General features: G+C 45.9%; 1 protein-coding gene and 1 long non-coding RNA gene across 3 annotated transcripts in view; one reads left to right on the plus strand and one right to left on the minus strand.

The window, feature by feature from the left end:
* Nucleotides 1-7,401, minus strand: part of LOC144270891 (uncharacterized) — a 54,654-nt gene extending 47,253 nt beyond the window's left edge. For both annotated transcript variants that reach the window (XR_013347269.1, XR_013347270.1), the window contains exons 1-3: nucleotides 7,295-7,401; nucleotides 5,237-5,390; nucleotides 4,384-4,532 (exon numbers count right to left, since the gene is read on the minus strand). This is a non-coding gene — a long non-coding RNA (uncharacterized LOC144270891). The remainder of the gene's footprint in view (nucleotides 1-4,383; nucleotides 4,533-5,236; nucleotides 5,391-7,294) is intronic.
* A 123-nt stretch (nucleotides 7,402-7,524) lies between these two features.
* Nucleotides 7,525-27,909, plus strand: DET1 (DET1 partner of COP1 E3 ubiquitin ligase). The gene is made up of 5 exons (XM_077827788.1): nucleotides 7,525-7,623; nucleotides 7,992-9,088; nucleotides 15,031-15,221; nucleotides 17,015-17,206; nucleotides 21,622-27,909. Exons 2-5 carry the CDS (start codon nucleotides 8,006-8,008, stop codon nucleotides 21,809-21,811), a joined length of 1,656 nt encoding a protein of 551 aa, XP_077683914.1. The 5' UTR covers nucleotides 7,525-7,623; nucleotides 7,992-8,005; the 3' UTR covers nucleotides 21,812-27,909.
* Nucleotides 27,910-27,942: the final 33 nt, after the last annotated feature.

A 27,942-nucleotide genomic window follows, 5' to 3' on the forward strand; every position in this document is an offset into this window, starting at 1 on the left:
CGATCAGGCTAATCGGCCAGTTATAGTCCCCATGTCATGCACAGATAGGAAGAAATGAGTTGAGAAGGGGAAAAATAAGGAATCAATTTGATTTAAAGCCTATATTAATATAGAGCTTGTGAAAGTGAAGGATTAAAAAGCTACTGGCTAAAGGTAGGTGTGGTACAGAGAGGGGATGGGCAGCCTTCCCACATCAGGTCTGCCGATGCTCCTCACTCTTGACCAGCAGCATCCCCTGCTGTTGCAGTCCTGAGCCTCTCCAGCCTCCACACAGCAACACCACAGCAACTCAATCCTGACCTCCTAGTCCAGAACAGGTTCCCCACACAACACTACCAATACATCCAACTAGTGACCTACAACATTCCCTGCTGTTCTGGATCTGGGCTCCCCATACACAGCTCTGCCACTGCCCCTTAATCCTGCCCCACAATATCCCCCGAGTGTAGCCCAGGAACACCCTCGTGCACACACAGCTCAGCCAATGCACCTAAATGCTGGTCTGTAACGACCCATCCTATTCCTGACCCAGGACTCTCTTGGGAAGACACCATTATGAAAAATTGTGTGTGAGCTTATGAGCCCTGGGTGAGTTGGATGTGGTTTGAAAGAAACATGAGGAGGGCAAGGTGGAGTGGTACTGAGTTAAATGAAAAGATGGTTTGTATAGGAACTGTTTGAGACAAGGGCCTGTGCCACTAGAGAGGTCAGTGTTCAAGGATACAGACTGGCAGAGGAGGAGTTTGGGCAGAATACATTTTGTAGCTTGTTTGTTTGGATGGAAGGTTTTGCAGAAAGTCAGTACTCTGAGAAATTACTTCCGTGAATCAGCTATGACTGAATCTCACAGCATGTGCAACCCTGAGATCTGGGGGAAGACTGACCAGACCTCCAAAGAGTAAGGCAGTGAGTAAAGCTTTTTGGAGGGATTGTGGGACCAGCCCTGAAATCCTCAGGCAAAGCTCCTCCTGTCTTCAGGGTGAGTGTGTTACACGCATGAAAGTATAGTTGTAGCCATGTTGGTCCCATGTTGGTCCCAGGATATTAGAGAGACAAGGTGGGTGAGATCATATCTTTTATTGGATCAGCTTCTGTTGGTGACAGAGACAAGCTTTTGAGTCACACAGAGCTCCTCTTTCTGTATGGCTTAAAAGCTTGCCTCTTTCACCAACAAAAGTTGGTCCAATAAAAGACATTTCCTCACATGTACCAAAGGACAGAATTCAGCCCTTAGAATCCAGTGTGTCCTTAGAATTGTGTGCATGCAAGGGCAAAAGGGGATGGAGAGAAAGCAGCGATTCCTATTTAACAAACACAAGGCAATGGAGGCCAGACGGCTGCAGTTTCTCACCATGCTGCAGATCGCTTTCCAGCACCCTGCAACATCAGCAGCATCTCTTGGAATTAGAACAATCTCTCTGAAAAGATGAGGTGTTTACTGTGCACGGAAGACCAGCCTTTGCTGTATATTAAAGTGTGTCTCACAAATTTTCATGTGCCTTAGTCTGGGTCGAAAAATACCACCCACCATCAAATACCAGCAGATTTTAACTCAACACTAGCCGTGAAGCCTAGGCTTGACCTGCACTGTCTGGAGATCTTGAGGCCCTCAGTGTAGCAGAGGCAGCCAGGGGACAGCTATTTACTTGTGCAAGAAGGGAAGCCACACACAGCTGTCCAGACTGTGGAGCAAGGTATACAGCGTGAAGTAATAAAGTTTGCATATGACAATGCAAACCACAGAAACACAGAGAAGGAGAGCAGACAAACTCATTCCCTGGCTCGGAAATTGCTAAGCATACAGAGGTAGAGGGAGATTCTTGGCTTTTCCCCTATAAATAATCTTTGCTGGTACAGCACAGGTGAGAGGTAGAAGGGGTGGAAGAGGCATAGGGGTCAACCGAGAAAGGTTACTGAAATATGGGAACAGCTGACGTTCAATCAGAAACCATCTGAGAGAGAAATTATTCCGCGCAATCAGAATGGATAGAAATGCATTGTAACCTGGGTACAGTACAACCAGGGATTTAAATACACTAGTGCTGAATTTGGCTTAACATGACTCCATGCTCATTGTTTCTTGAACCTGTTCTACCAACAAACATGATCTGCTCGGATGCTGAGCTCCCACTGAAGCCACTGACTCAGAGGAGCAGGGCCGACAGAAGCAACTCTGAAACTGCAGATAAACTGGAATGGCCTCATTTGGATGTAACAGTCCCAAGCCACACTGGTCAGATTGTATTGTTCCAGCATGGCTCTGCCAGTGCCTCCGAATGGACAGTCACATTCAATCCTGTATGTTTAAATTACAGACCCAGCTGCTGAAAGTTGGCTGAGGGGGCAGCGTTCGCTCTAGTTAGTTTCCATCTCGCCTGGCAGATATAAGCGCTGAGCATCCCTCTCACTCAAGTTGATTGGTGCTGCTGGTGCCGAGCACTTTTGAATATGAGGCCCCCAATGACTATAAGAAAGGGCAGATGATTCTTTGTTGAAAGAATCCGACTCCAAATTCCTGCTTTGTTTGTTTCCCTCTCTCTGCCTCTCAGGCTATTTTGGGAGGAAGGTGTTTGCATAAGAGGCACTTTACAATAATTGTTTCATTCCTGCAGCTCCATGCAGCACCGAGATATGTTTTGCCGCTCACAATGTCTTTAATGCAGAGACATACTGAGACAGAGGTTACAGCTCAGCTCAGGGCCAGCCTTGCAATTTGTGGGCGAGCGAACAAAAGAGGCTGCTGGGAGTGGGACATAAATGGGCCTGAGAGTTGTCTCTCCCTTTGGCCCCACTGTGGGGGTCAGTGGAGATCAGAGTGGGCCATAACCTTTTCTGTTTGTTTGTCCCCCCGCCACACACCATACTCTGAGAGGTGAATGGTATCACTTCTTTGCTATTTTACTGCCCTGGGGAATCATTTATTTGGAAGCTGAATCCCATAAAAAATATACCATGAAATAGAATGATCACAAAATCATGTCCTCCTGCAAACAAACTGCTCTGAAAACGTGGAGGCCATGCACACCTCATGGACCATACACTACACTAATGGAGGCCATGGGTCAGTTTTCAGCTCAATGCTTTCCCTATTTCTCTCTCATTTTCGGGTGACTCTCCCTAGTGGCCATCTGGTCACTAAGGCCAAAGTTACAACAGTTACAAGCCTGCAGGCTGCAGAATGGTGAGGACACCACATTTCCTGTGCTGATGTAAATGTAACTGCAATTAGTCCTTGGAGGACTGGAAACAGTCTGAGCTCTAGAATGAGATGTCCCTATTTAACAAACTCAGGGCTCTGTATGTGTGAGGCATGCAGATCTCTGGTGGATGGGAGAGGATGGGGAAACAGGAAGGGGAAATTCTGCCCTCCAAGCCATTTTGCTGAATCTGACCTCAGGAAAGACCCCATCTCAATCTGCAGCCTCCTCTAATTGCTGCTTCCCTCCCACAAAACAATGTTCATTAAGAACAAGGGGATGGGACTGACAGAAGTGAATGATAGCAGGAAGTATATCCTATCCCTACACCACTCAATGCCCATTGGTATCCAATCAATGACTGTTGTCATTGGCCATTAACTAGAATGGAAGACTGAGATACACAAAGCATAGCTCTTCCCATCAAGAAGCAAGGGTGACACCAAGTGACAGAAGAAACATCCTCTCTATTCCAGTACTCCCACTATGAGGGAGCATGCATGAGTGAGTCCCTCTGATTACCAGAAATGATAAGATATCTCATCAAAAAGTGTTCAGGAAAACTAGTGCCCGGTCCTTGGGGAAGGAAAGAGATGGCAGGGATACTATTATGCATTAGTGCAGTCTAATCTCAGTGATAAGAGGGCAAGAGGGAATCTCAGTTCAGATCCTTGGGAACATGATCACATGAAAAAACAAAAAAATTGGCTTCCTTGTTGGGATCCCACCATAGAGGCCAAGGATTCATTGGGCCCTGGAGCTGAACTCATCTGTCACACCTTTGAAATGGCCCATTGGTGGAGAGGCTGGTGCATGGGGACATGGTTGCCTGCTGTTGCCTGCACTGGTGATCTATAGAGGTTTCAATCTTTAGCACTGCTGAACCTGTATTTTTCACTGGCACAATATTCATAGTTTTATACCAATGGTCGAAATGCCAAACCCTTGGATTGCATTGTGTTCTGATAACAATAGGTCAGCTGCATCCATTGGGGACTGGCGTGGGGCACAACTCAGGCTGCATCACTTCTGTCATATTTAATGATCAATAGAGCCTACAACCACAGGGGCTGTTGTTGAATTAAATGCACAATACACAACAGGAACGTTGCAGAACCTCTCACTGAGAGGAGAGATATTCCAACCACCGAAGGAAGGGGTCAAAACAGGAAAAAGGTTTTCAAACCTGTGACGATTTTCACTGCCTCACTGAAGGACCAGGTGGCAACGTGACAGCACACACTTGACTCTCTTCTCTGGAGATGACCAGGCTTCCCAGTTTCCTTGGATCACAAATGTGATGAATTTGCTGGTCACAAGGGGCCAGGTCATATCCTTTAGAAAGGAACATTTTGAGTTAGCAAAACTGTTGCTCTCATTGACTCCTAATCTATTCCCAAATGGCAATTAGGAATGTGATAATCTTACTGGGAGTGGGCAAAGCCAGGCGATCCTCAGGGAGGAGGGTGGGGTGGACTCTCCTCTGAGAACTGATGTGAAGGGAGCATTAGAGTCTTCGAGCAGCATGGTTCTCTCTGACTAGAAGGGCCGTGAAATGGGGCACAGTGTGCCCTCCCCACATTGAGTATCAGCTTTTTCTGCATTCAGGCTGTACAAAACTCTTCTGGGGCAATGGTGCTTTACCAGGAGGGGAGGTAATGCTGGAAAGTGAAGGGTCAGGAAGGCTCCATGGCAGATGGCCAATGAGAGCTGGACTGAAGAAAGCAGGCAGTGGGGCAGTACAGGAGGGGGATTGTGCATCAGTCCCAGTCCTGAGGGGGGAACACCCACAACACATTTTGGAAAGACATGTTTGTGACAAGGTGTAATGGAATGCACTCGTGTATTCACCTTATGAGGTATCATTTGAAAACTAATATCTCACTGGTCAATAATATCATGGTGGAATGTATGTAGCAACATTCTGTGTAAAGTTATGAAATTCCCCCCTGTATAATGTTAAAGGCCCATGTTTAAAGTCACGTAACCATTAGGTAAAGCTGATCAAGCAAGTCTTAAACAAAGGGATGTGTGTTTACCTCAATTTGCATATAAGCTGTAAACAGAGCCCTCAGACAGAGGGGAGAGAAGGAACAGTATGAAATCTCCCCCCCACACACTTGATGTCTCCTTGCTCTCCACATGTGCCAGCAATGCCCCTCTGCCATGTACACTGGTCAAACTGGACAGTCTCTACATAAAAGAATAAATGGACACAAATCAGATGTCAAGAATTATAACATTCATAAACCAGTTGGAGAACACTTCAATCTCTCTGGTCACTTGATTACAGACCTAAACAAAAAGACTTTAAAAACAGACTCAAACGAGAGACTGCTGAATTGGAATTAATTTGCAAACTGGATACAATTAACTTAGGCTTGAATAGAGACTGGGAGTGGATGTGTCATTACACAAAGTAAAACTATTTCCCCATGTTTATTCCCCCCCCCCCACTGTTCCTCAGACGTTCCTGTTAACTGCTGGAAATGGTCCACCTTGATTATCACTACGAAAGGTTTTCTCCCCCCGCCCCGCTCTCCTGCTAGTAATAGCTCATCTTAAGTGATCACTCTCCTTACAGTGTGTATGATAACACCCATTGTTTCATGTTCTGTGTGTATATAAATCTCCTCACTGTATTTTCCATTGAATGCATCCGATGAAGTGAGCTGTAGCTCACAAAAGCTTATGCTCAAATAAATTCATTAGTCTCTAAGGTGTCACTAGTCCTCCTTTTCTTCTGACTGGAAAGAACGTTATCTAAGGATATGTCTTCATTAGCAATGTTCAAGCACTGCCATGGTGGCGCTTTAACGTGCCTGTGTCGTCGCGGCACCAGCTGTGTAGTTGCGCACTCCACCTCCACGAGGGGAATAGCTACCACCGCCGGGAGCTGCTGGTGCACTGTCTACACTGCCACTTTACAGTGCTGAAACTTGCAGCATTCAGGGGGTGTTTTTTCACACCCCGAGCAAGAAAGTTGCAGCGCTGTAAAGTGGCAGTGTAGGCAAGGCCCAAGGGTCACTCTCAAGGAAATGCATTTCAAAGGGTGATTGAAGTATACACATAAGAGGCAAAACCACTCCAAGTTATCTCTCCCTATCGATCTCTCTTGAACTTAAGAAGACAAAAGAATCCAGCTGTTTGACTTTGGGAAGGATCCTGACCTGAAGACTGGTCAGTAATGTTGTTGGAAGCATATGGTAAGAATTTTACCTTGAACCAAGCCTAGTTTGTAAAAGTTTAGTACAGTATCTTTTTTTCTTATAACCATTTTTGACTTTAACGCTTTAATACTTGTACTCACTTTAAACCTCTTTCTTTGTAGCTAAATAAACTTTTTTGTTCTTTAATCAAAATTAATCTAGTGTTGTGAACTGTGTGGGAAACTCCAACTAAGGTGGCAAATTATATATTGTTCCTTTACAGGGACAACAGACCTTTATGATCTGATCTGTCCAGCAGGGGGCAGTACATTTTTTGGGGGGAAATCCAGGACTGGGAGTGTGTTGGGGTTACCCTGCATGTGGTAATCAAGGCTGCTGGAAGTCAGAGCGTGGCTGGTATTTGCTGACAGGCTGCTGGGGTCAGAATTGTTGGCCCAGGACACACAGACACTCAGGGTGTGACCTGCAGGCTGTTTGGCAGGAGCCCAGGTTAGAAGCCACAACAGCAAAGCACTGTGTGACACCCACAGCTGAAGGGCAGGGGTGACACAGCCCCTCGCTGCTCTGGACTGCACCCCAAAATGTCATACAAGGGAAGTGGGGTAGTGCCCCAGGCAGCACTGCAGAAACCCAGGCCCCAGTAGGCCGTGGGAGTGTGCACCTGGGAGAGAGTTCCAAGTTCCCATGGCGTTTACCCTACACCCGCCATGCCCCTCAGAGCCAGGCTCCCCCCAGAGTCTGCCAGCCATGGCTGTAAAGCGAGGGGTCAGGCTAGGAGCAGGGGAGGGGCTAGGGTGGGCACTGCACGCTGGGCAGGGAGGTGCCTGGCACGCCTGAGGGGGCACAGCTCCCTCCTGGGCTATGCCTGGCCGGTGGCCTGGGTGGGGGGAGGTCGGGGTGCCCTGCTCTGCTGGGGACGGGGCCCACCTGCCATAATGCCCGGCTGCCGTGGTTGCCATGGTCCCTGGCGGGGCTGGCCCGGCCCCTGAAGGCAGCTCTGAAGGGCCCTCGGCTCCCGCAGCCCCGCGGTGACTCCTCCGGCCGCCAGGGGCCACTGTCTGCCAGTTGCGGCGGACACTCGGCGCCTACCTGACGCCGTGGCCTCCGGAAGCCCTTCCGGGCTGGCGCGGTACCCTCTTGCTCTCGTCACCAAGGCTGCGGAGGAGTCGTTAGCAGCGCCGCCTTGGCGGAAAGATGGCGGCGGCCATAGAGTGACCGGACGGCGGAGGCGGCAGGACCCGCTGCAGCCCGGAGAGGTGAGGAGAAGCGCGACGCCCGCCAGCGCCCCCGGCTTCCGCCGCCGCACGCCCATCCTGGGGGCCCGCGGCCCCGCAGCGCCCCGGCGTCTGGAAACCGCTACCTCCGTTTGCCGGGGCGCCCAGGGCCCCCTAACCCTGTGAGCCTCCCACCCCCGGGCCCTGACGCTGGGGCCGCCTCCGGGGGAGCTTCCCGCGCCCCCTCTTCTCAGCAGGCATCTCCAGAGCACCTCGCCTCTGGGTTACCCTTGCGGCGCCCTGCACCCCTAGGAGACCCCCTGACATTACCCCCCCCGCGACACGGTCCGGTGTAGGATCGTGCTGCTCCCTGTCCAGTACAGTGGCCTCTGTGTTTCCTTCCCTCCCAGGGAACGATGAAGTGATGGATAATGACACTCCAACCATCAGGCCCCGCAGAATCCAGAACCAGAACGTCATCCACCGTCTGGAGCGCCGAAGGATCAGCTCTGGTAAGGCCGGCACCCACTGGCACCAGGTCCGGGTCTTCCACCAGAATGTCTTCCCCAACTTTACTGTGGTCAACGTTGAGAAGCCGCCCTGCTTCCTGCGCAAGTTCTCCCCCGATGGGCGCTACTTCATTGCTTTCTCCTCGGACCAGACCTCCCTGGAGATCTACGAGTATCAGGGCTGCCAGGCAGCAGAGGATCTCCTACAGGGTTATGAGGGCGAGATCTTGGCCAATGGCAATGACCAAAGATCTGTTAACATCCGTGGGCGGCTCTTTGAACGTTTCTTCGTCTTGCTTCATATCACTAATGTGGCCTCCAATGGCGAGCACTTGAACCGCGAGTGCAGTTTGTTCACAGATGACTGTCGCTATGTAATCGTTGGCTCTGCTGCCTACCTGCCTGAGGAACCTCATCCCCCATTTTTTGAGGTTTATCGCAACAGTGAGTCGGTGACCCCTAATCCCAGGTCCCCTTTGGAGGACTATTCTCTACATATCATAGATCTTCACACAGGTAGACTGTGTGACACAAGGACATTCAAATGTGACAAAGTCATCTTGTCTCACAATCAGGGCCTATACCTGTATAAGAATATCTTGGCTATTCTCTCTGTGCAGCAGCAGACTATTCATGTCTTTCAGGTGACGCCTGAGGGCACATTCATTGATGTACGGACTATAGGTCGCTTCTGCTATGAGGATGATCTCCTGACCCTGTCCGCTGTCTATCCAGAAGTGCAGCGAGACACTCAGACAGGGATGGCAAACCCGTACAAAGAACCCTTCATAAATTCTCTGAAACACAGACTGTTGGTGTACCTGTGGAGGAGGGCAGAGCAGGATGGGAGTGCAATGGCAAAAAGGAGGTTCTTCCAGTACTTTGATCAGCTGAGGCAGCTGCGCATGTGGAAAATGCAGCTGTTGGATGAGAGCCATCTGTTTATTAAATACACCAGCGAAGATGTGGTCACATTGCGGGTGACAGACCCTTCACAGGTAGGGCCTGTCCTCTTTGGGCAGCTTATTGCTTTGTTGAGGTTATTCTCATGCAGATAAATACTGTAAACTACATTTCTGGTCTAAGTGCTGATTTGGGTCTTTGAGTGTTGGGTAGAAATATTCTGTTAGGACCTACACAGTATATAATTTGGATCCTGTTGTGAGGGGCCTTGGTGGTATCTTTGATGGGATTCAGTAAGATTCCCCCTCTCTCAATGTCAAAACTTCATAGAAATTAGGAAGAGAGAAGACCAACGTGGTTATCCAATTCCGTCTTCCCGCAAATGCAGGATCGTTTCCTGTACTACACTTACTGGTGCTTTGTCCAGTCTGTTGTTGTTTTTTAGTAGTCAGGATCAGGGACCTATTCTGTCTGGCATTGTACAAATGCAGGCTGAAAAATAGTCTCTGTCCTGATGAGCATACAATCTGATTATAAATGTCCCGAGTGACAGTATTTCTGCTTCCCTTGGGTGACTATTTCACAGTTTAATGGAAATTTTTCTTAATTTCTTCCAATTATTCCTAATTATATTCAAGTGCTACCCTACGTATTGTGACCTTTTTTCCATCTTTGGTAAATATACCCTTCAGTTACCTGTTGAGAGTCATCCAGTCATTTCCCCGTCAGATGTCTTACACAAACTATACAAAAAGAAAAGGAGTACTTGTGGCACCTTAGAGACTAACCAATTTATACAAACTATACAATTAGTCCTTTAATTTAGCTTATTATTTCAACCTCTCCATTTTGTTGTTGATCATTTTGTTCCTTTTCCCCACTCTCACCAGTTTCTTTCTGTTGAAGGGTGCCCAGAACTAAATAGTGCTTCAGAGGCAATCATGCCAGAGTAATATAAAGAAAGAACTGTTAATTTCCCTACTCTGTGGTCTACAGACTCTGCATGTGCCACCCCAAGCTGACCTTTTTTTCTTGCCATATTGTACTGCATAGTTGGATCTCTAAGCCATTACTGCTTTCCAGATGCTTCTTTCCTATTAGGTATGTGTGTTTGAGTATTTTTCAGATGTAATGACATTTTTCCAAGCTGAATCTCACTTTCTCTGCTTAAATTCTAATCTCTCAAAGCCTCTTACTATCTTTCTGTCCTGGATGGTATTTGCAATTCCCAATTATTCCTGGGAGAATTCTGCACCAAAAAATTAAGAATTCTGCACACAATATTTTAAAATTCTGGAAATGTTATTTGTCAGAATCATGCCAGTTTCAATTATTTTGGTAGTTTATTTCAAAATACCTGTCAGCAAGTATGTCTGTAACAATACAGACAACAAAAAAGATTCAGGAAATGGTTTTTGACAAATAGATTCCCTACTAGGCATAAAGAAAAGGAGTACTTATGGCATCTTAGAGACTAACCAATTTATTTGAGCATAAGCTTTCGTGATATTAATACAGAGCTTTAAGTAATAATTCATTTAAAGTACAATTCAGAAATGTATTTCCCGCACCCCTCCAAAGCAGTGCAAAGTCTTTGGGAAGTTGGGGGTATTGGAGGAGCTGAGGGAGAGGGAAGGAGCCTGGGAGAGAATCTGGAGTGTTGTTGGGTATGGGTGGGGGAAGTATAGAACAAGGTGTTTTTCTGGAGGGGGGGCAATTGTTAGGGAGTTTGGGAGCCTCCCCCAGGCAGACCCTGGCTGACTACTAGCCTTTCCCATTCAATCAGGTACATCTGCCCCTGTCCTTGTGTGTCCCTGCACTCCCACTCCTCGTTCAGCCAGGCATATCTGCAAATGTGCCTGTGTGGTCCTGCACCCCCACTCCCCTCTTTCCCCATGTGTCCCTGCATCCTAACTCAGCTATGGATAGCTGCCCTGTCTCCATGTGTCCCTGCACCCCCCTCTTCCCATTCAGCCAGGTATAGCTGCCCATATCCCCCTGTGGCCCTGCATCACCATTCCCATTCAGCCCCTGGGTCAATGTTGTCACCCGACTAGCTCCTGTACCCAATCTGTCTCCCCTCACTAGCTATTATGAACTCCAGTCTGCGTGACCCCTCGCAGCAGCCCCATGTGCCCCACTCTCTGTCTCCCCCCCGACCCCATTCCATGCCTCCTTACCTGACTCTGCAGGCAGGGTTCTGTGAGGAAGACAGCATCTGCCCCCTCCTTCTCTATGGTTGGCTGCTCCTGCTCATGAGCCAGTTGTCCTCTCTTCTGACAGCACATCAGCCCCTGGTGGGCAAAAGATGTAATTGCAGCGTGACTCCTCACATGACTTCCCTTTGCCTTCCTGTCAGAATCAATTATTTTGCGGGGGGGAAAAGAATCTGCGGAGGACATTAATTCTGCACTTGTGTAGAGGTGCAGAATTCCCCCAATTTAGTATCATCTGCTATCTCTAATTAAAATGTTGTTTAATCCCGTTTCCAGGTCGGTAATGAAGTTAAATCAGACCAGCTCTAATGCCTATCTCTGTGGTAGACATCCTTTACCGCTCTGTCCCCACCATAACACATGTTTGTCATTGCCTTTTTTCCTAGAGATCTTCAGTTTTCAATCCATGTGAGATGGTCTGAGACTACTTTAAGTTTTTTAATCTATTTAATTCCTTTCATCTGCTTATTTTATAATTCTATTAAAAATGTCTGGCAAGAACTCTTTCTAAACTTGCAGTGCTGCTCATTGCTCACTGTTCTGTTTCCTCCCTGCCCCCCCTTCAATATTTGTCCCATTGTTTTTCAAGGGCTAGAAGTTGGAATGAATGGATGTTAACTGTTCACTTTGAAGATTTCTTTGTGTGTTACTTCTTCCATTGTGCACATACATTAGTCTGCTGTAGATTGTGTGCACTGTTTATTATTGTAAAGTAGTTGAGGATTGAGAGTCTTTTGTAAAAGCAGCATTGAAATATTTGTCTAACAAATACACATAAACAACATGGATATTGCAAAGATATTAAACCTTTGTCCAAGTGGGTTGCAATTTGGGAGGTTTTGGGGCCCACTTTACTGCTCCTGGAGTCTTGAGCTCTGTCAGTGGCCAAAAATATCATAAGCCTTCCTGTTTCGGTGAATGTAACCAGTTCTCTTGGATCTGGACTTTGACAGGCATCTGTGACAGGTCACTGCAATGCTCTCTAGAATGCTTCCATTTGAAGACCACTTAGACTTCACAGCTAATGCAGATTGTGGCTGGCTTGAAGCTGCAGAGGCAGGCAGCAGACTACACTAGTTCCTCAGGAGATGAACTTAGCTTCCCCTTTGTTTCTGGGTCCACTTCCAGATATTGACTTTGATCTGTGAAGCTCTGTGTAGGTTCTGGCAGTCTGATCAGCTGAGGCATTCAAGATAACTGGTTAACAGGTTCTAGATTTAAGCACCTGTGGCAAGCTGTTCTATGTGTAGGGCTCTCAGTTGTGGAAAGTCTTTTCCCTTACTTCTGATTTGAGGGAGCTAGAGCTTATTGACAATTAGGCCCATCTCATCTCCTAGGGTTTCCATGAGGAGGGATTGGGTGGATTGGTATTTAGGGTACTGTTTTTTTTGGTGCATTGAGAGGGAAAAATTAAGGTTTTAATTTTTATTAAAACTCACTAAAAGGTTGTTTTTCAAATGTTGTACATGAAGCCTGAGTTTTGATAAACACATTTATGCATCTTAATAAACAAGAAGTGGTACAAAGTAAAGCAAAAATGGTCACGTTTTAGATCTGCCAACCTGGCCACAAGGTCCCTTCTTCATGCTCTGCCACTTCCACTACTCTTGGATGGTTTCTATGACAGTTGTAGCAGGGTTCTCTATTTAGTGAAAATTCTGTTCTTTCCTCTGCACTTGAGCCTAACCTTTCCTTTGTTTGTTTGATTATGCAGTGAGGCCTAAAATTATGATCCAGTTGAATATCTATGGCTGGTTTATTCCCACACACACACACACACACACACACTTAGGATCTGAGCTTTAAATTGGCAGTGACATGGACCAGATGATTTAGTAGGTTTTTCCTATCTCAATCATCTGATTAACACCAGCACAAGTAGTGGGAACCTATACTGAAAGTATGGAAGATGAATTCTCAGTTATTCAGATGGGTCGAGATATGACGCGTTCTACGGAAATACTATGTTTTGCTCAATAGCTATGTGGTTACCTAACTTATGCCAAGTATAGCATAACATCCTACCCAGGAACTACAAGTGGCTTTAAAACATAATTTGAGAAAAGTTTCTCTGGTTTAGCACATTCTATAGACACATAATTACAGTAAATATAGAGATCCCTGTAAAAGAAATATCTTATAAGTGTAATTTTGCAATCTTTAAAGTGGTAAATATTTGTACAGGAATGAATCGAGGGTAGTCAAGCCCTTCTCCTTCCCTCTGCACTCCAATCCTATAGCCCAGAAGGACTTTTTTTTTTCAGGAGGTGGTGATTTAGCTAATAGTTCAGGTGATTGGGAGTAATATGTGGGTATTTGGCAACCACCCGTTTCCCCCATTTTCTGAATAGTCTAAGTACAATGTGTCAGTAACAGCTCCCTTGAGAGAGAAAACTGGATAGCATGGACCAACTTCTCCAAAACCAACACAATTCTTTAACAAGCCATGGGCTTGGTATAGTGATAGTCTAAACTGTGTCCCATTTTGAGAGACCCATCTGAGTTCTTTCCTCATTCTTCTCCCCAGCCCACAAATTATCCTAGAGGGTGAAGTCTTGAGGTGTGTCTGCAGCTGGGCTTTTTTGTAAAATGAGGCCAGTCTTGCATTGTGAGTATAGCAAGGTGGAGTCTATAGGTTGGGAATATGTTCAGAGCTTCCCCAAGCATCTAATATATATATGGAAATCCTAAGGTCTGAGTTCATCTGGATTTACAAAGGTGCTACTCTGTTGTTAGAGGTCAAGCATGTGACTGGTATCTGGGTTTGGGACGGGGTGGCAAAACTGTGGCTCACAAGCCACATGCAGCTCTTTTACCATTAAAGTGCAGCTCGCAGAGCCCACTATGCCCCCTCATTCTTCACCTACCAGACTGGGGGAGGAGAGGAAGCTCAGGACCTCTGCCTTTTTAGTGGGACGGTGCGGTAGGGGCTTCTGTCCAGCAGGGAGGTGGGTCTTGGGGCATCAGCCCTGCAGAGCACACCTGGCAGCGCTCGGAGTTTCAGCAGGAGCTGGGCCGAAGCCCCAACCCTGGCTCCCAGTAGATGTGCTCCGGCATTTGAACTTCTGAAGATTGTTGTATGTGGCTCTGAAGGCCAGTAAATTTGGACACCCATGGTTTGAGAGTTAGTGTCTTTAGCGATTGAGTAACCTTATCTAGGGAAAGATTTATTGCAGAAGTACCTGACTCATGTTTTGGATTTACAATGGCACCTGGAAATTCTTGGATAAGAGTGTCAGTATTAAAAAGGAATAGTTATTGTCCTTCAGACTTTCATTTCTATAATGGGTAAAACTTTTGCAGGCAATGTTGGAACACAATGCACTAAAAAATCTCATCTCTGCATGCTGGAAATATTAAGAGGGGGAAAACAGTAAATGCCCCCCAAAAAGCTCTCAGCTCTTCACATACAAGAAAAATAATTTGTTGCCAGCCAGGACCTGGTTTAAAATCACTTCCCCAGCAGGAAAGAAAATTAAATCTGCCACTTTAAAAAGCATTTTGTATTTGGTGGAGAGTGAGGAAGAGAAAACAGAAATATTGACGTCCAGTTTGAAATGAAAAATTGAAAGTGCATTTAGTTCCCTTCATAAATACACTGTCGTGAATAGGCTGGATAATCTGGTACCCTCTGAGGTATTTGAATAGCATAATGAATTTGTATAGTGAATGTGAGATTCTCCTACATTGCAGAGTAATCATGGGTAGTCTTTTGTGTGTGTGTTGTGTGTATGCGGGGGGAGGGATTCCCAACTAATATGGACACTGTATTGTCTGTCTGCACTCTGTTGGAAAACCACTAACTCTGCTACTCTCTGCAGCCTTCATTCTTTGTTGTGTACAACATGGTGACCACAGAAGTTATTGCTGTGTTCGAGAACACTTCGGATGAGCTACTGGAACTCTTTGAGAACTTCTGTGATCTCTTCAGGAATGCCACCCTGCACAGCGAGGCTGTCCAATTTCCCTGCTCAGCTTCCAGTAACAACTTTGCCAGACAGATCCAGCGCCGGTGAGCCATTCGGAGCATGCCTTATACCATATGGGTACATGCTCAACACTGCCAGCCAAAGGCCAGTATCAAATAGCGGTGGCAACCTTGAGAAACATAGCTCATTAGTGACTGACCTGGTGTATGAGTCCATTCTGAACATGGCACATCTCACCACAGCCTTATGGTTCTGAAATGTGCTGAAAACTCAAGGCTGAGGCAGGGTACGTCTGGTTCTGTATTCCACATTCACTGTCTTGTTTGGTCTGCCATGTAAATGGTAGACCAAGGCTAGAAAATATACAGTGGACAATCTAAGCACTCAACCCTAGGGAGAAAGATTTCTGAGGGAAGCATGCTGCCAGCACACCTTGTGCTGTGACTTCCTTTGGGGCTGTTTAAGTGATGCTCTCTGAGTAGTTAGGGCCCAAAACTAGGATTTGTTAAACCAAAAATGTCACCACATTTGGGATTTATTTTGCCAGACAGGTTTCCCCAAATGTAATATGAATAAAACTGTGTGTTTATGGCATTTTCTACAATTTCAGCAAAAAGTATGCTGTTCCTTTTTTCAGTGGGACCTTCCTTTCCAGTGTGAGAGTAAAACTGACCAGTCTAGTGTCACAGTGAAGGTGGAGGGAGAGATAAAAGTAAATCAGGCTTCTAAAATTCTTGTAAATAGACTAAAGTCATGTGAGTAATGCAGGTGGTGATGTTTCTAAAATGTGGTCCTAGGAATATTTGGTGATGTACCCAAGTGTGCCAGAGCCTTTTGTACTTCCCACAACTTACTAAACTTCAGCAGAACTATATAGTGACCATTGCTGCCATTGCTTATAGGGGAGACTTCTGTTGATTCAAGTTGTTGAATCCCTGCAAGTGAAGGAGACTTAGTCGTCTTGTATATTTCCATAACTCCCACTGGAGATTCCGTACTGCTTGTGAGAGACAGAACTTAATGCCAACATATGAAGTGCGGCTCTTGTTTTGTAGCTGAAACCAGAGGCAAAAACCTCTTCAGTCTTCTGCTTGGTGGTCAGAGCCTATAACGGAGGTGGTTATAGGGTTGGTATGGTGCTTGTTAGATAAGTAAACACAATAGGCCCTTGCCCTGAGAGTTTACAGTCCAATATAAACTGTTCCTGATAAGTTGCTCTTATACCGCTGGTCTCATAAAAAAGTTGGATCTCACCAGCAGAAATCTCAGATTCTGCTTACTAACTTGTAAAGAAGAAAAACTCCAATCCAGATCAATCTTCTCACAGGAAAGAACTTTTCAGACTGTGCTGAGCTAAACAGCTGCAGGCTTCTTTCTTCAAGGTTCTTCTTCTTCTACAGTTTCTTCCCTTTATGCAATCAAAACATAATGGCTGGGGAGAGATGGATTCCCAAGTCCTCCTTTAACCTCAGGAATTCAACTGTTATAGCACACCCTTCAGGCTTCACTTACAATGTTTACAATCTTTGCAATAAAACCTGGATTGATTGATAAGCTGCTAATCCATCTTTCCCCGTTTCTGATCTGTACATTTCCAGTACTGCTGGGCAGCTGTAGCCAGACCTTGTGGAATGACAAGTTCCTATCCACTTGTCAGTCCATAGTTCCAAAACAGAATAGAACACTGGTAAAAGGTTACCAGAATTGAGACTGATGGTGTATTAGATGAAATACAACTTCTGAATTTAGTAGTACTAGTTTTTAAACTGCTGCTGTTTTGATTTTTATCTCTGTCCTTTTCGAACACTAATGTATCTACATTGTGCCATTTACCTGTGTGCTTTGCAAATAAAATCTGTCCCTTTGTGTGCTCCAGGTTTAAGGACACTATTGTGAATGCAAAGTATGGAGGGCACACAGAGGCTGTGCGGAGGCTGCTGGGTCAGCTCCCAATCAGCGCTCAGTCCTACAGTGGCAGTCCTTACCTTGACCTCTCCCTCTTCAGTTATGATGACAAGTGGGTGTCAGTCATGGAACGGCCAAAGACATGTGGAGATCACCCCATCAGGTATGAAGAAGAGTCAGAAAATTGCATATGGCTAGGACTGAATGTGTGTTTCTCAGAAATGTACATGTGTCTCGACTGTGTCTCAGACTGAAGTGTACATATAGGGCTGTTTGCCTTTTCCCCTCCTCTGTCCCATTCCAGCAAAGTCCTTGTGTAAATTATTCCAGAGAGACCAGTAAATTAGGAAGCTCTGTCTTTTCTCTCCTATGGACTGTGCCTATTTTACATACACACAGTTACATTCGGCTCTTTCAAAATTGGAGTTGAGGCGCATTGGCCATGTTGAAAGGCAGAAATGGGTAGCGAAACTTGAACAGCCTTTTATATGAACATTAAATTCCTCCTCTTCCCAGACTCCAGCCTTCTGCTATATGACAGCCAGCATGCTATGGTTGCAATGTATGAGTTTGCTTTGCCACGTCAAGAAAATGCTCATTTTGGGAGGTGGGGCTGGCAAGCACTTATACAGGTCTGATTTGTTTAGATATCTTTATATGTTATCCATAACATTCACAGCAGGGTTTGACTGTCTTCATACTCTGTTGTCTGTAATGCACACTGAGAAACTTAGAAACCAATGTCATCTTTCACTATGAACTTTATTCCTCTTCATTTAACAAACACTGGAGTCCGTGGTCCCCTTTTCCCTATCGTCCCTTGTGTTTCTCATTAATTGGAAACCTATAATGCATAAGAAACTTGCTTGCACAGCAGAAGCTTTGGTCAGACCTAAGGGCGATTCTTCTTATTTCTGTCTGTGCCTTATTAACAGGACTGTGCCTAACCTTGAAAGTAGGGAGGTTTGCAATGCTCCTTGCAGGCTAACAGGTGGAGCTTGCACATTTCTATCTTGGGCATGCACAAATTGTTTCTGTCTATTGGCCACAGCAATGGATTTCAAGAATAGCTGTTTGGATTCTGGCACTTCCCCCACCAGATTCAAAACGTCTTAAGGAAGATCATACTTTGGGCCTAAATGTGCTGAGTGTCCCAAGGCAGAAAACTGCACAGCTCTTAGTGCTTGAAGAGCAAAATAAATCCTACATTTTGTGAACAAAGAGAGAGATCGAAGAGTTGATCCTGTGCTCTGTGACTGCCCCGAGGTTGGTGTCTTGTTCTGCCCAGAGAGATGGGAAACAGGTCGCAACCACCAACTTTATTGCTGTCCACAGTATTCCCTCCTGCACCATGCACATGACACCTGCCTAAGATTTGGGAACTTTTGACCATTCATACACACAATCCCCAAATCATAGCTATTTAATTGATTTCTCGTGTATGGTTTGGTTTGATCTCAAACTCTGTGCAGTCTGCAGAGAAATATCTGCTTCTTTTCCTGTCACTGTACTTGATGTTCAGAGATCTCACTGGGTGGTGTTTGTCCGCATCTGCCAACATTTGTGCCACTTCTACAGACAAAAGGGAGTAGGACTGCAGACATTTGCTATGGTCATGTCTTCTGTAATAAACAAAGCAAACAACCACCTTCCCTCTCTCCCCTGAGTAGACATGTAGCTTTGCGCTTTAGAAGATCAGGTTATAAAATGCCAAAGTCAATCAGGACTTGAATTGGGGTTTGGAGCTGTGGGGGGGCTCCTGCTTCCCAGCTGCCTGCTTATAGTATGTAGGGCAATTCAATAGCAGAAGTAACCCTTAACCCTTGAACAGCTGGAAAAGTGCTGCCGTGTTTCTCTCACACAAGACAGTGATTAATAAAATACAACAGCGGCCCATCATGCAGAAATCGGTTTTGAAATAAAGACGGATTAGCTTATTTTCTCTTTACTGGTAATGTAGGATTTATAGTGACAGTTCCATGCACCTGGCTTTGGCACAGAGCCCATCAGCAGCCCAAGATACACTCAATCTATATTTTATTTTCTTCTACGCCATACATGGTTTGAGGTCCCATAGTTGTGTCCTGCACCGACTCGGCACCCACTCATGCTGCCTTTAGCTTACCTCCTCCTCACTCTTGTTTTTACTGTCTCTCTTCCCCTGGAAGGCTGCAGCAGCCCTCTCTCTCAGCTGCTGGAGTGGTTAACATCCTGCTTCCTGGCCTCTTTGCTGATGGAATGCCTTCAGGGCCTTTTCCCCAATATCTGTTTACAAGAGGCTTGGCAGCAAACTCACAGCAGGGAACCACAAAGCTTGTGGGGGAGATGCATGGGCTGCCAAATCCTTAACACAGCAACTTCTGTGTTAGGGGGTTAAATCTTGTAAATCTAAAGGGTTAATAAGGAGCCTACAGAAATGGTCTGCAGGTAAATTTACCATTTTTGTACAATTTGAAAAGCCTGGTCTTGTTGTTTTTATTGACGCAAGGTCTTATATTTCAGTGCCTAGTTTATCCACAGAGTGAGAGTCCATGGAAATGGCCTCTGATTGCAGAGCACTATACCAAACTGAGCACATCTTTGAGATTACCTGAGATTACAGGGAGCTCATCTTGAGTGTGTTTAAATTACATTGAATTGTGAAAAGAGGAGCAGCGCATAGGCCCTGTTTTAGTTAGAAACCAACCCCCCACATGCCTAGTTCTGTGTAGGAGGGAGCTTTTTAGAAAGCCAACTACTTCTAGATGATCATAATGGTCCCTTCTGACCTTAGTATCTATGAATCTAAGATTGTAACTCTTTTGCTTTGTTCTTATGTGTAATTGGCATGCCAGCTGGTTGGCATTCTTATTCAGGTGAGGAGGGAGAATGGCGCACTAGAAAAATGCAAGGAATTTAGCAATTCCTTAAGTGCATTATCAAAACCTGGAGGGTGTCTGATATTGAAAGAATCTGTCTGGAGCCATTGCTGCCAGCCTAAGAGCTGTGAGTGCATCAGGCTAGCAGGTGGTGTTGGGAAGAATGTGCTCTGATACAAAAGCAATTTTGAGCTGAAACCAGAGGCAAATGCAAACAACCAAAAGCTACAAGGCAGGAAGGAAATGGAAACCGATAGGGACAGAATGACCAGCACGAGTCTGTGCTCGGAAAAAGGTCCTAGTAGTTGAGCCAACTTCAGGGCCAGTGCTGATGGATTTGTGTAATAACAGGAGGCCATTTGGTTTCCAAATTATCAGAAGAACCCACTGAAGTATTGGGTGGAAGGTGAAGTTGCTGAGATCATTGTGTTCTGCTAGAGATGTAGGGGGGTGCAGCTTGAAACAGCATAACTCTTGGACATGGAGAGGAGTTCCTCCACAACACAGGAAAGATCAAACAAACAAAGGAGGGCTAGGCAGAACTCCCTTTAGAGGCAGCCAACACTGCTCTGCTTATGGGCCAGAAAGTCAGTGGAGAGCAATGTCCACTCCTTACCTGAGCCACATTGCAGAGCACTTCAGGTTTGTGGAGCAAGGGTCCTATCTGAGTCTCAGAGTTGGATCTCTGCATGGTAGTACATTGGGTGATTTCTTTCCCTTTCCAGATCACCCAGACTTGCTGTGATCACTGCATTTGGCCATTAAGTGACTTCCTCCTAGGCTCTTACATTGACAGTTTTCACTGAAAATCTGCAAGTGACTGTGAAGTCTGGCTGTAAAGTAGTTTAAGGAACCCTAGAGCAAGTCAAGTCCAGTAGCTCTCATACATCTTCTGAATGGGGATACAGTGAGGGGACATGATGTGCGAGTAGCCAAGTCACATAGCAGCAATGTGGTGTTGTGAAGTCTTTTTGGTAGAACAGGAGAGAGACAACACATTCTCACAGTTGGAGAGCGAAGGCTGTTTAAAATTTATGGGTCTGTTTTCTCATTTGCTCATGTGTAACTCCTATTATGACTATGGGAGATGTTTGGCTTAATGGCCAAATGCAGTGATCACAACAAGTCTGGGTGATCTGGAAAGGGAAAGAAATCATCCAATATACTACCATGCAGAGATCCACCTCTGAGACTCAGATAGGACCCTTGCTCCCCAAACCTGAAGTGCTCTGCAATGTGGCTCAGGTAAGAAGTGGACATTGCTCATTTGCTCATGTGTAACTCCCATTATGACTATGGGAGATGTTACAGTGGGATGGTAGGGAGCCAGTATGTATTTTATTAGGGATAAACCCTTTTATTCTAACTGTGGATCCCGAAATCGGAGGCCGCAAGAGTGAAATACAGCTCTTTGCAAGAGGCTTCTCTCATTTATGGCAATAAAATGAGATAAAAAGTTAGAGATTAAAAACTTCTACCCAGGAAGGGACTTTCCCTACATGACCTTCCATCATTTGTATTGCTTAGTCAATGCTACGTATTGGCCAGGGCAGGCTGAGTCTGTCGCACCATCTTGCCAGCATGCCTTTGGGTAAATACCAGGGATGGAATAATGAGCAGTCATCAGTGGCACCTGTCCCTTTTCATGCAGAGTTCAAGATGGCAAAACCAGTGAGCAGGAATAGACATAATCAGCATTCTCTGTTTCTCTTCCTTACAGATTTTATGCCAGGGATTCTGGCCTCCTGAAGTTTGAAATCCAAGCAGGACTCTTGGGCCGACCCATCAATCACACAGTACGACGCTTGGTTGCATTCACCTTTCACCCCTTTGAGCCCTTTGCTATCTCGGTGCAGCGGACTAATGCAGAGTATGTTGTTAATTTCCACATGAGGCACAGCTGCACATAGTACAATACTGGGCTGGGACAGCTGTTGCCATCATGGACACACCAAAGCGGGACACTCATGCCTTCTAGGAAACCAAACCATTGCTCACCTAAGGAACCTGACGTGGAAGCCCTAACCAACCAGCATTGTTCCCCAGCATCTGCAGCTGGCACTCGCAAGCCATTGAAAGAGAATCCCATTATGCTTCTGAAGAAGCCATCTTGATCGGAGATTAGTCTTGTGACCATTTCTTTCTATAGATACCATCCAGTTCATATTGCCAAAGCCCCTTGTTGCATTAAATCCTGTCTTTTCCCATAACTGTTGGTGAACAAAATGTAGCTGAGAAACCTTGCCTGTTTCCCCAAGAAGTGTTGTCTTTTCTCTCGCTCTGTCTGCTTTGTGATAGCAAAGGCAGAGTTCTCCAAGACTCCTTCTGTACCAGTGCCCTTCCATCTAGTCAAGACAAGTAGTCCATCTTACAGAGCGAGAATAGAAGCCATGGTGGTGGGTTTTTTTTTAAAATTTGTACCTTCACTGTTATGAGGAAATGAAACTAGCTCTTGTGATTCACACAGTGCACTCAAGCCATATCAATATGCAGGGTATTAGGGGAGAAAGGTCTCTGTTAGTGGGGAGGTCTAGTAGTTAGAGCAGGTCACTGGAAGCAGGGGAGATGATTTCTGTTCCTGACTCTTATGCAAGTCACTTAATCTTTGTGCCTTAGTTTCCAACCGTAAAATGAGGATGTGACTGAGCCACCTTCTGTAAAGAACTTTGAGCCCCTCAGATGAAAGGTGGCAAAGGGAGGGAAACCAGAACAGCTGACTGTATGCCTAATGTGTGAGCTGGTGGGTAGCTAGCAGCAGGAATGCACGAGAGAGGCTTGGAACTTGAGAGCAGCTTTCTCTTTGGTGCCTCAGTTAGGGAAAAGCACTGCATGGACCAGGAATGTATCCCCAGGGATGTGTCGTCCTCTTCCCTCACCCTGTTTCTGCTGACGGGATGGGAAAGAGCCAGCCCCAGTCTTTGGTGCACGCCAGGTACGTAAATGTGGAGAATGTCTGACTTGTGGCATCCTTGTCTTTCCCATGACGACTATGTGATGCCTCAAACTGTAAGGTTATAGTCACCAGGGATAACGGAGTTAGACCTGAGAGAGCTGATTCCATAGTGTCTGCATCTGTTTGGCACTAGAATGTTGCTGTACTTGCCTTTCCCCTGCAGTTAGAAGACAGCTAGGCTGGATTTTGCACTGGGAGAAGGGGAGACTTGGATTCATGTGTATTGCTGGGAGCTTGTAGCCGAAGGTTTGACTTTGCTGAGTTAATGCTGCCTGTCCTCTCCTGCTTTACACCCTATTCTCTGTGAGAACTGGGGGTTAGGTGGTAAGGGGTGCCAATGGGTGACTCCCTGGGATTGAAGCACATCTTGCTGGTGTGTTGCTGTATACTTGAAGCAAGATTGATTTCTACATTGTCTGAGATGTCTGCAAAATGAGCTGCTGGACTTGAATCCAGAAGAAGTGCACCTAAATGCCTCTGGGTCTAAGCTAGTGCAGGCTTATAAAAATGCTGGCCCTGCCTTGATCTGAAGACCACTTCATTGTTTGCTGCATTTGTACTACAAGGTAGCACATGGGCTTTCTCAAAACGTGTGCATACCAAAAATGTGCATGTTGCTAGGGAATGTTGTCATCTTAGGCAAACACGGGGCTGGTGAAAGGTGCTGGATTGACACTGGAGACTGCTGTTCTCTGATGCACATGATGGGCTGTGACAGGGCACTGTCCTTGAGGGCGCCCCCCTCGAAGGAAAGCCCTTCAGACTAAAAGCCCATTCATATCTGCTGAAGGTACCAAAAAGGGGGCTAGTTGTGGTTAACGTTGTGGCCACTTGTCTGCTCAGAAAGTCCCGAGGTCACAAGCTCATCTCACATATCACTGAATAGCTATCAGATAATCTTATTTTTGTCACTATTGACCTGGGCAAGGTTTGGATACCTCACCTAGATGTGACAGGCTCCACATCCCACACCAGATTCTTTGAGCCATCCTGTCCTTTGGATGTTTACAGCCCTCAGTGTAGTTCTTTTGCTCTATCTTCCTTTCTTCTCTCCTCCCAAACATAACCCCATCTCAACACTATAACGCAGTTTTTGTATAAGGATCTCAAAGCACTCTTACAAAAGTATTGCTGCCATTTTGCAGATGGTGAAATTGAGACTCAGATGAAATAATTCATATGACCTTGTGTAAACTGAGTATCGAATTGACTTCCAGTTGTAACCAGTAGTCCATCCGCATCTGTGCAGGATTGCTAAGGGCTTTCAAAGCCGGGCTATGGAAAATGTAGTCCTAGGGCAAGAATACATATTTCTTTGTCTTCTTTCCCAGGATATTTGAGTTGATGGGAAGTTTCTCGGGGCTGCAACAAATGACTCCAGGTTGGGAGGCCGCTTGCTGGGGGAGGTGTCAGGACATGCATGCAGTAGTGCCTCATTCCTCTCCAGCCCAGAACACTATTTCATGGTTTTAGAATCTTTCACCTACAATCTGTTTCTCAAATTCTTTCTATTAAAGCTCTGAGCAGGGAGTCTTCGCATATTGTCTCCTGCTTGATAAAACACACTGTATCTGATAGATAACTGAGTTATCTGCTTCCTCTCTCACCAAAACTTCACTCTTCATTACCCTTTTCCATTGTTAATGTATCTTTCTGTCTTTCCCAAAAGTTCTCAGCAGTTCCCATTAACTCCTTAATGCCACAAGCTAGCATTCCTTCACCCTGGAGCTCCAGATGGGGTAGAGCCGTGCTTCAAAATATCTCCGCTTTCTGTTGATACCGTTTCCTTTAAGTGATATAAGTAACAACCATATTCACAGCTCTGCCACTAAATTGTGTAATCTCAGGCGAGTCACTTCCCCTCCCTCTGCCTCAGTTTCCTTATCTGTAAAAGGAGATGATGTGGACTCACTTTTGTAAAGCACTTTCAGTTCTGTGGATGAAAAGTATCAGGTAAGTGCTAAATATTGCTTTAATGTGTTTCTGAAGGCACAGATTGATGGTTGTGAGGAGTATCAATGCCTTGGTGCAGCACTGTAGATTCTATGGCTGGGGCTACTACATTTTGTATCTAGTGAAGGATTTAGGTTACCACAGGAGTGTGTTGAAAGAAAAGCCTGTCTCATTCTCATGCTTGAAATTTTGATTCTTTTATTTAAGAAACAAGAAGTGCGGGTGTAGGGGCGGGACATATATTTTCTATCTAATATTTTTACTAGGTTAGGATGAAAACTTGTTAGCAACACAAGATAAATACCAGAATAAAGAAGAACTTGTTTCATGAGTCTGACTTGTATCCTCTTTCCAAGATCTCCTACCAGATATCAGTGGTAACTTAAATCCTTTCATTAAGAAAAAACAGGGTGCATTTGTCTTGAGGAGTCATGACCTATATGTGTAGGAGGGTCTGCATAAGTCTAGGATATTAATTCATTGTGCTGAAGTTTCCCCTTAGAGCTGTTAAGATGTCCATACAAATGAGTCTGTAGGAGCAACGGTGTGAGCTAATGACAAAGGTGGGACGCACTTCTCTCTTCCACTTTGGTGTTCAAGTTGCCAGCCCAACTTGTGAACATAGACTTTTTCCTTCTGCCTGTTCCTAAGGCCTCATCCTATGGCTATTTTATCTCCTTTCCCCGAGACATTAACACAGGGGCGGTCAAACTTTTTGGTCTGAGGGCTGCGTTGGGTTTCGGAAATTATATGGACAGCCAATTAGAGGAGGCTGTGCCTCCCCAAACAGCCAGGCATGGCCTGGCCCCCGCCCCGTGCTTCTTGCCCTCTGACACCCCCCGCCCTGGGACTCCTGCCCCATCCAACCCCCCGTTCCCTGATGGACCCCCCAGGACCCCTGCCCCATCCAACCATCCCTTCTCCCAGTCCCCTGACTGCCCCCTGCCGCCCTTGAACCCCACCCCCATTCCCCACCCTCTGACCTCCCTGACTACCCCTCCCCTCCGAACTCCCCTGCCCTCTATCCAACCCCCCCCCCACTCCCTGCCCCCTTACTATGCTGTCTGGAGCACCAATGGCTGGCAGCGCTACAGCCACGTAGCTCTGCAGCTATGCTGCCCCACCGACCAGAGCATTGTGCCGGCGATGCAGTGAGCTGAGGCTGTGGGGGAACAGCACGGGAAGGGCCAGGAGCTCAGGGGCCAGGCAGGACGGTCACGTGGGCCAGAGTTTGCCCACCTCTGCATTAACGTGAAAGTTAAGCCAATGTGAGTGGCTTTGCAGGGCTGTCACCAACTCTTTTTACTGTGGGCCTGTCATAAATATAAAGGGAAGGGTAAACACCTTTAAATCCCTCCTGGCCAGAGGAAAAACCCTTTTACCTGTAAAGGGTTAAGAAGCTAGGATAAATTCGCTGGCACCTGACCAAAATGACCAATGAGGAGACAAGATGCTTTCAAAGCTGGAGCGGGGGAGAAACAAAGGTTCTCTCTGTCTGTGTGTTGCCTTTGCTGGGACCAGAGCAGGAATGCAGGTCAAAACTCCTGTAAAGGGCTAATAAGCAATCTAGTTAGATATGCATTAGATTCTGTTTTGTTTAAATGGCTGATAAAATAAGTTGTGCTGAATGGAATGTATATTCCTGTTTTTGTGTCTTTTTGTAACTTAAGGTTTTGCCTAGAGGGATTCTCTCTGTTCTGAATCTGATTACCCTGTAAGGTATTTACCATCCTGATTTTACAGAGGTGATCCTTTTACTTTTTCTTCAATTAAAATTCTTCTTTTAAGAACCTGATTGCTTTTTCATTGTTCTTAAGATCCAAGGGTTTGGGTCTGTGTTCACCTATGCAAATTGGTGAGGATTTTTATCAAGCCTTCCCCAGGAAAGGGGTGTAGGGTTTGGGAGGAAAGACGTTTCCAAGCAGGCTCTTTCCCTGTTATGTATTTGTTAGACGCTTGGTGGTGGCAGCAATAAAGTCCAAGGGCAAAAGGTAAAATAGTTTGTACCTTGGGGAAGTTTTACCCTAAGCTGGTAAAAATAAGCTTAGGGGGTTTTTCATGCAGGTCCCTACATCCGTACCCTAGAGTTCCTTGACAGGGTCAAAAATACTGGTGGGTTTTGTTTTGTTTTATGCATTTTTTTCACTGCATGGTCCTCCCAGGTAGAAAGTGCCTCTGCTGAGCTTGAACAGTGGCTGCCAGTGCACAAATGGGCCCGGCCTGAGGCTCCACAGCTTTGGATTTCTCGCTGCTCTGCTGCACCGAGTACTCAATAGCAACACTGTGTGTGCGTACCTCCATACTCAATCTCAAGCAGGAGAGCACCGGAGAGGCCAATAACTGCACTTCCTGAGCCCTTTCCCTCTATTGTGTGTAGGTGTTCTTTATTCTACGGCTTCTCTTGAGCTTTGTGTCAGAATGACCCCACAGAAGCCCTTTAGCACTGAGCACTCCTCAATTCAGTTCAGTTCTGAACTAACCGGCAGGGAAACTCATGCCTTGAAAAGACCATGTGTTGGTTAACAACGGCTCTACTTTATGCTTTCAGTGACTCCAGCCATCTTTGATCTGGCAGACAATCAAAATAAGATTGGGTCAGTTGTGTGAGGATTATATATAGCTGTATTAAGTGACAAGCTACAGAAGTCATTGTGGGCTCAAAAATGCAGCCTTCTGTACATCTGTGTATTCATCTAAAGGTAGATCCCTTCTTAAGACTCCTTTCAATTAACCTTCCAGCACAGACTTCCTTTCCACCATTTCTGCCCTCTTCCTTGGCTTTGCTCCCTTGCAGTCCCAGTGTAATTATGGTAGCTTCCCTTTGTTCACATGCTCTCCAGTGTATCTGCTAGGTTTGTTTAGGACTTTTCTGACACGGCGGGAAAAAACAGGTTTGTGGCTTTCTGCAACTTTTTTTCAGGTCCTTCCTGTCTCTTCACTTCCACCACCCCCTTCTATGGGAACCATTTCACCCCAGGGGGAAAGGGGAAGAAGTCACTGAGGTCTAGTAAGACCAGGATTGCTTCTGCTAAATGTTTTTTTGATTTAAAAGAGTGAATGTAGAAAATGTTCTGTAATCAATAAATCGTGTGCCAGGTGTGATGGTTGTGTGTTCATGTTACTCATGCCGTGTTA

The sequence above is a fragment of the Eretmochelys imbricata genome, chromosome 10 (genome assembly GCF_965152235.1).
Source record: "Eretmochelys imbricata isolate rEreImb1 chromosome 10, rEreImb1.hap1, whole genome shotgun sequence".
Lineage (NCBI taxonomy): Eukaryota > Metazoa > Chordata > Testudines > Cheloniidae > Eretmochelys > Eretmochelys imbricata.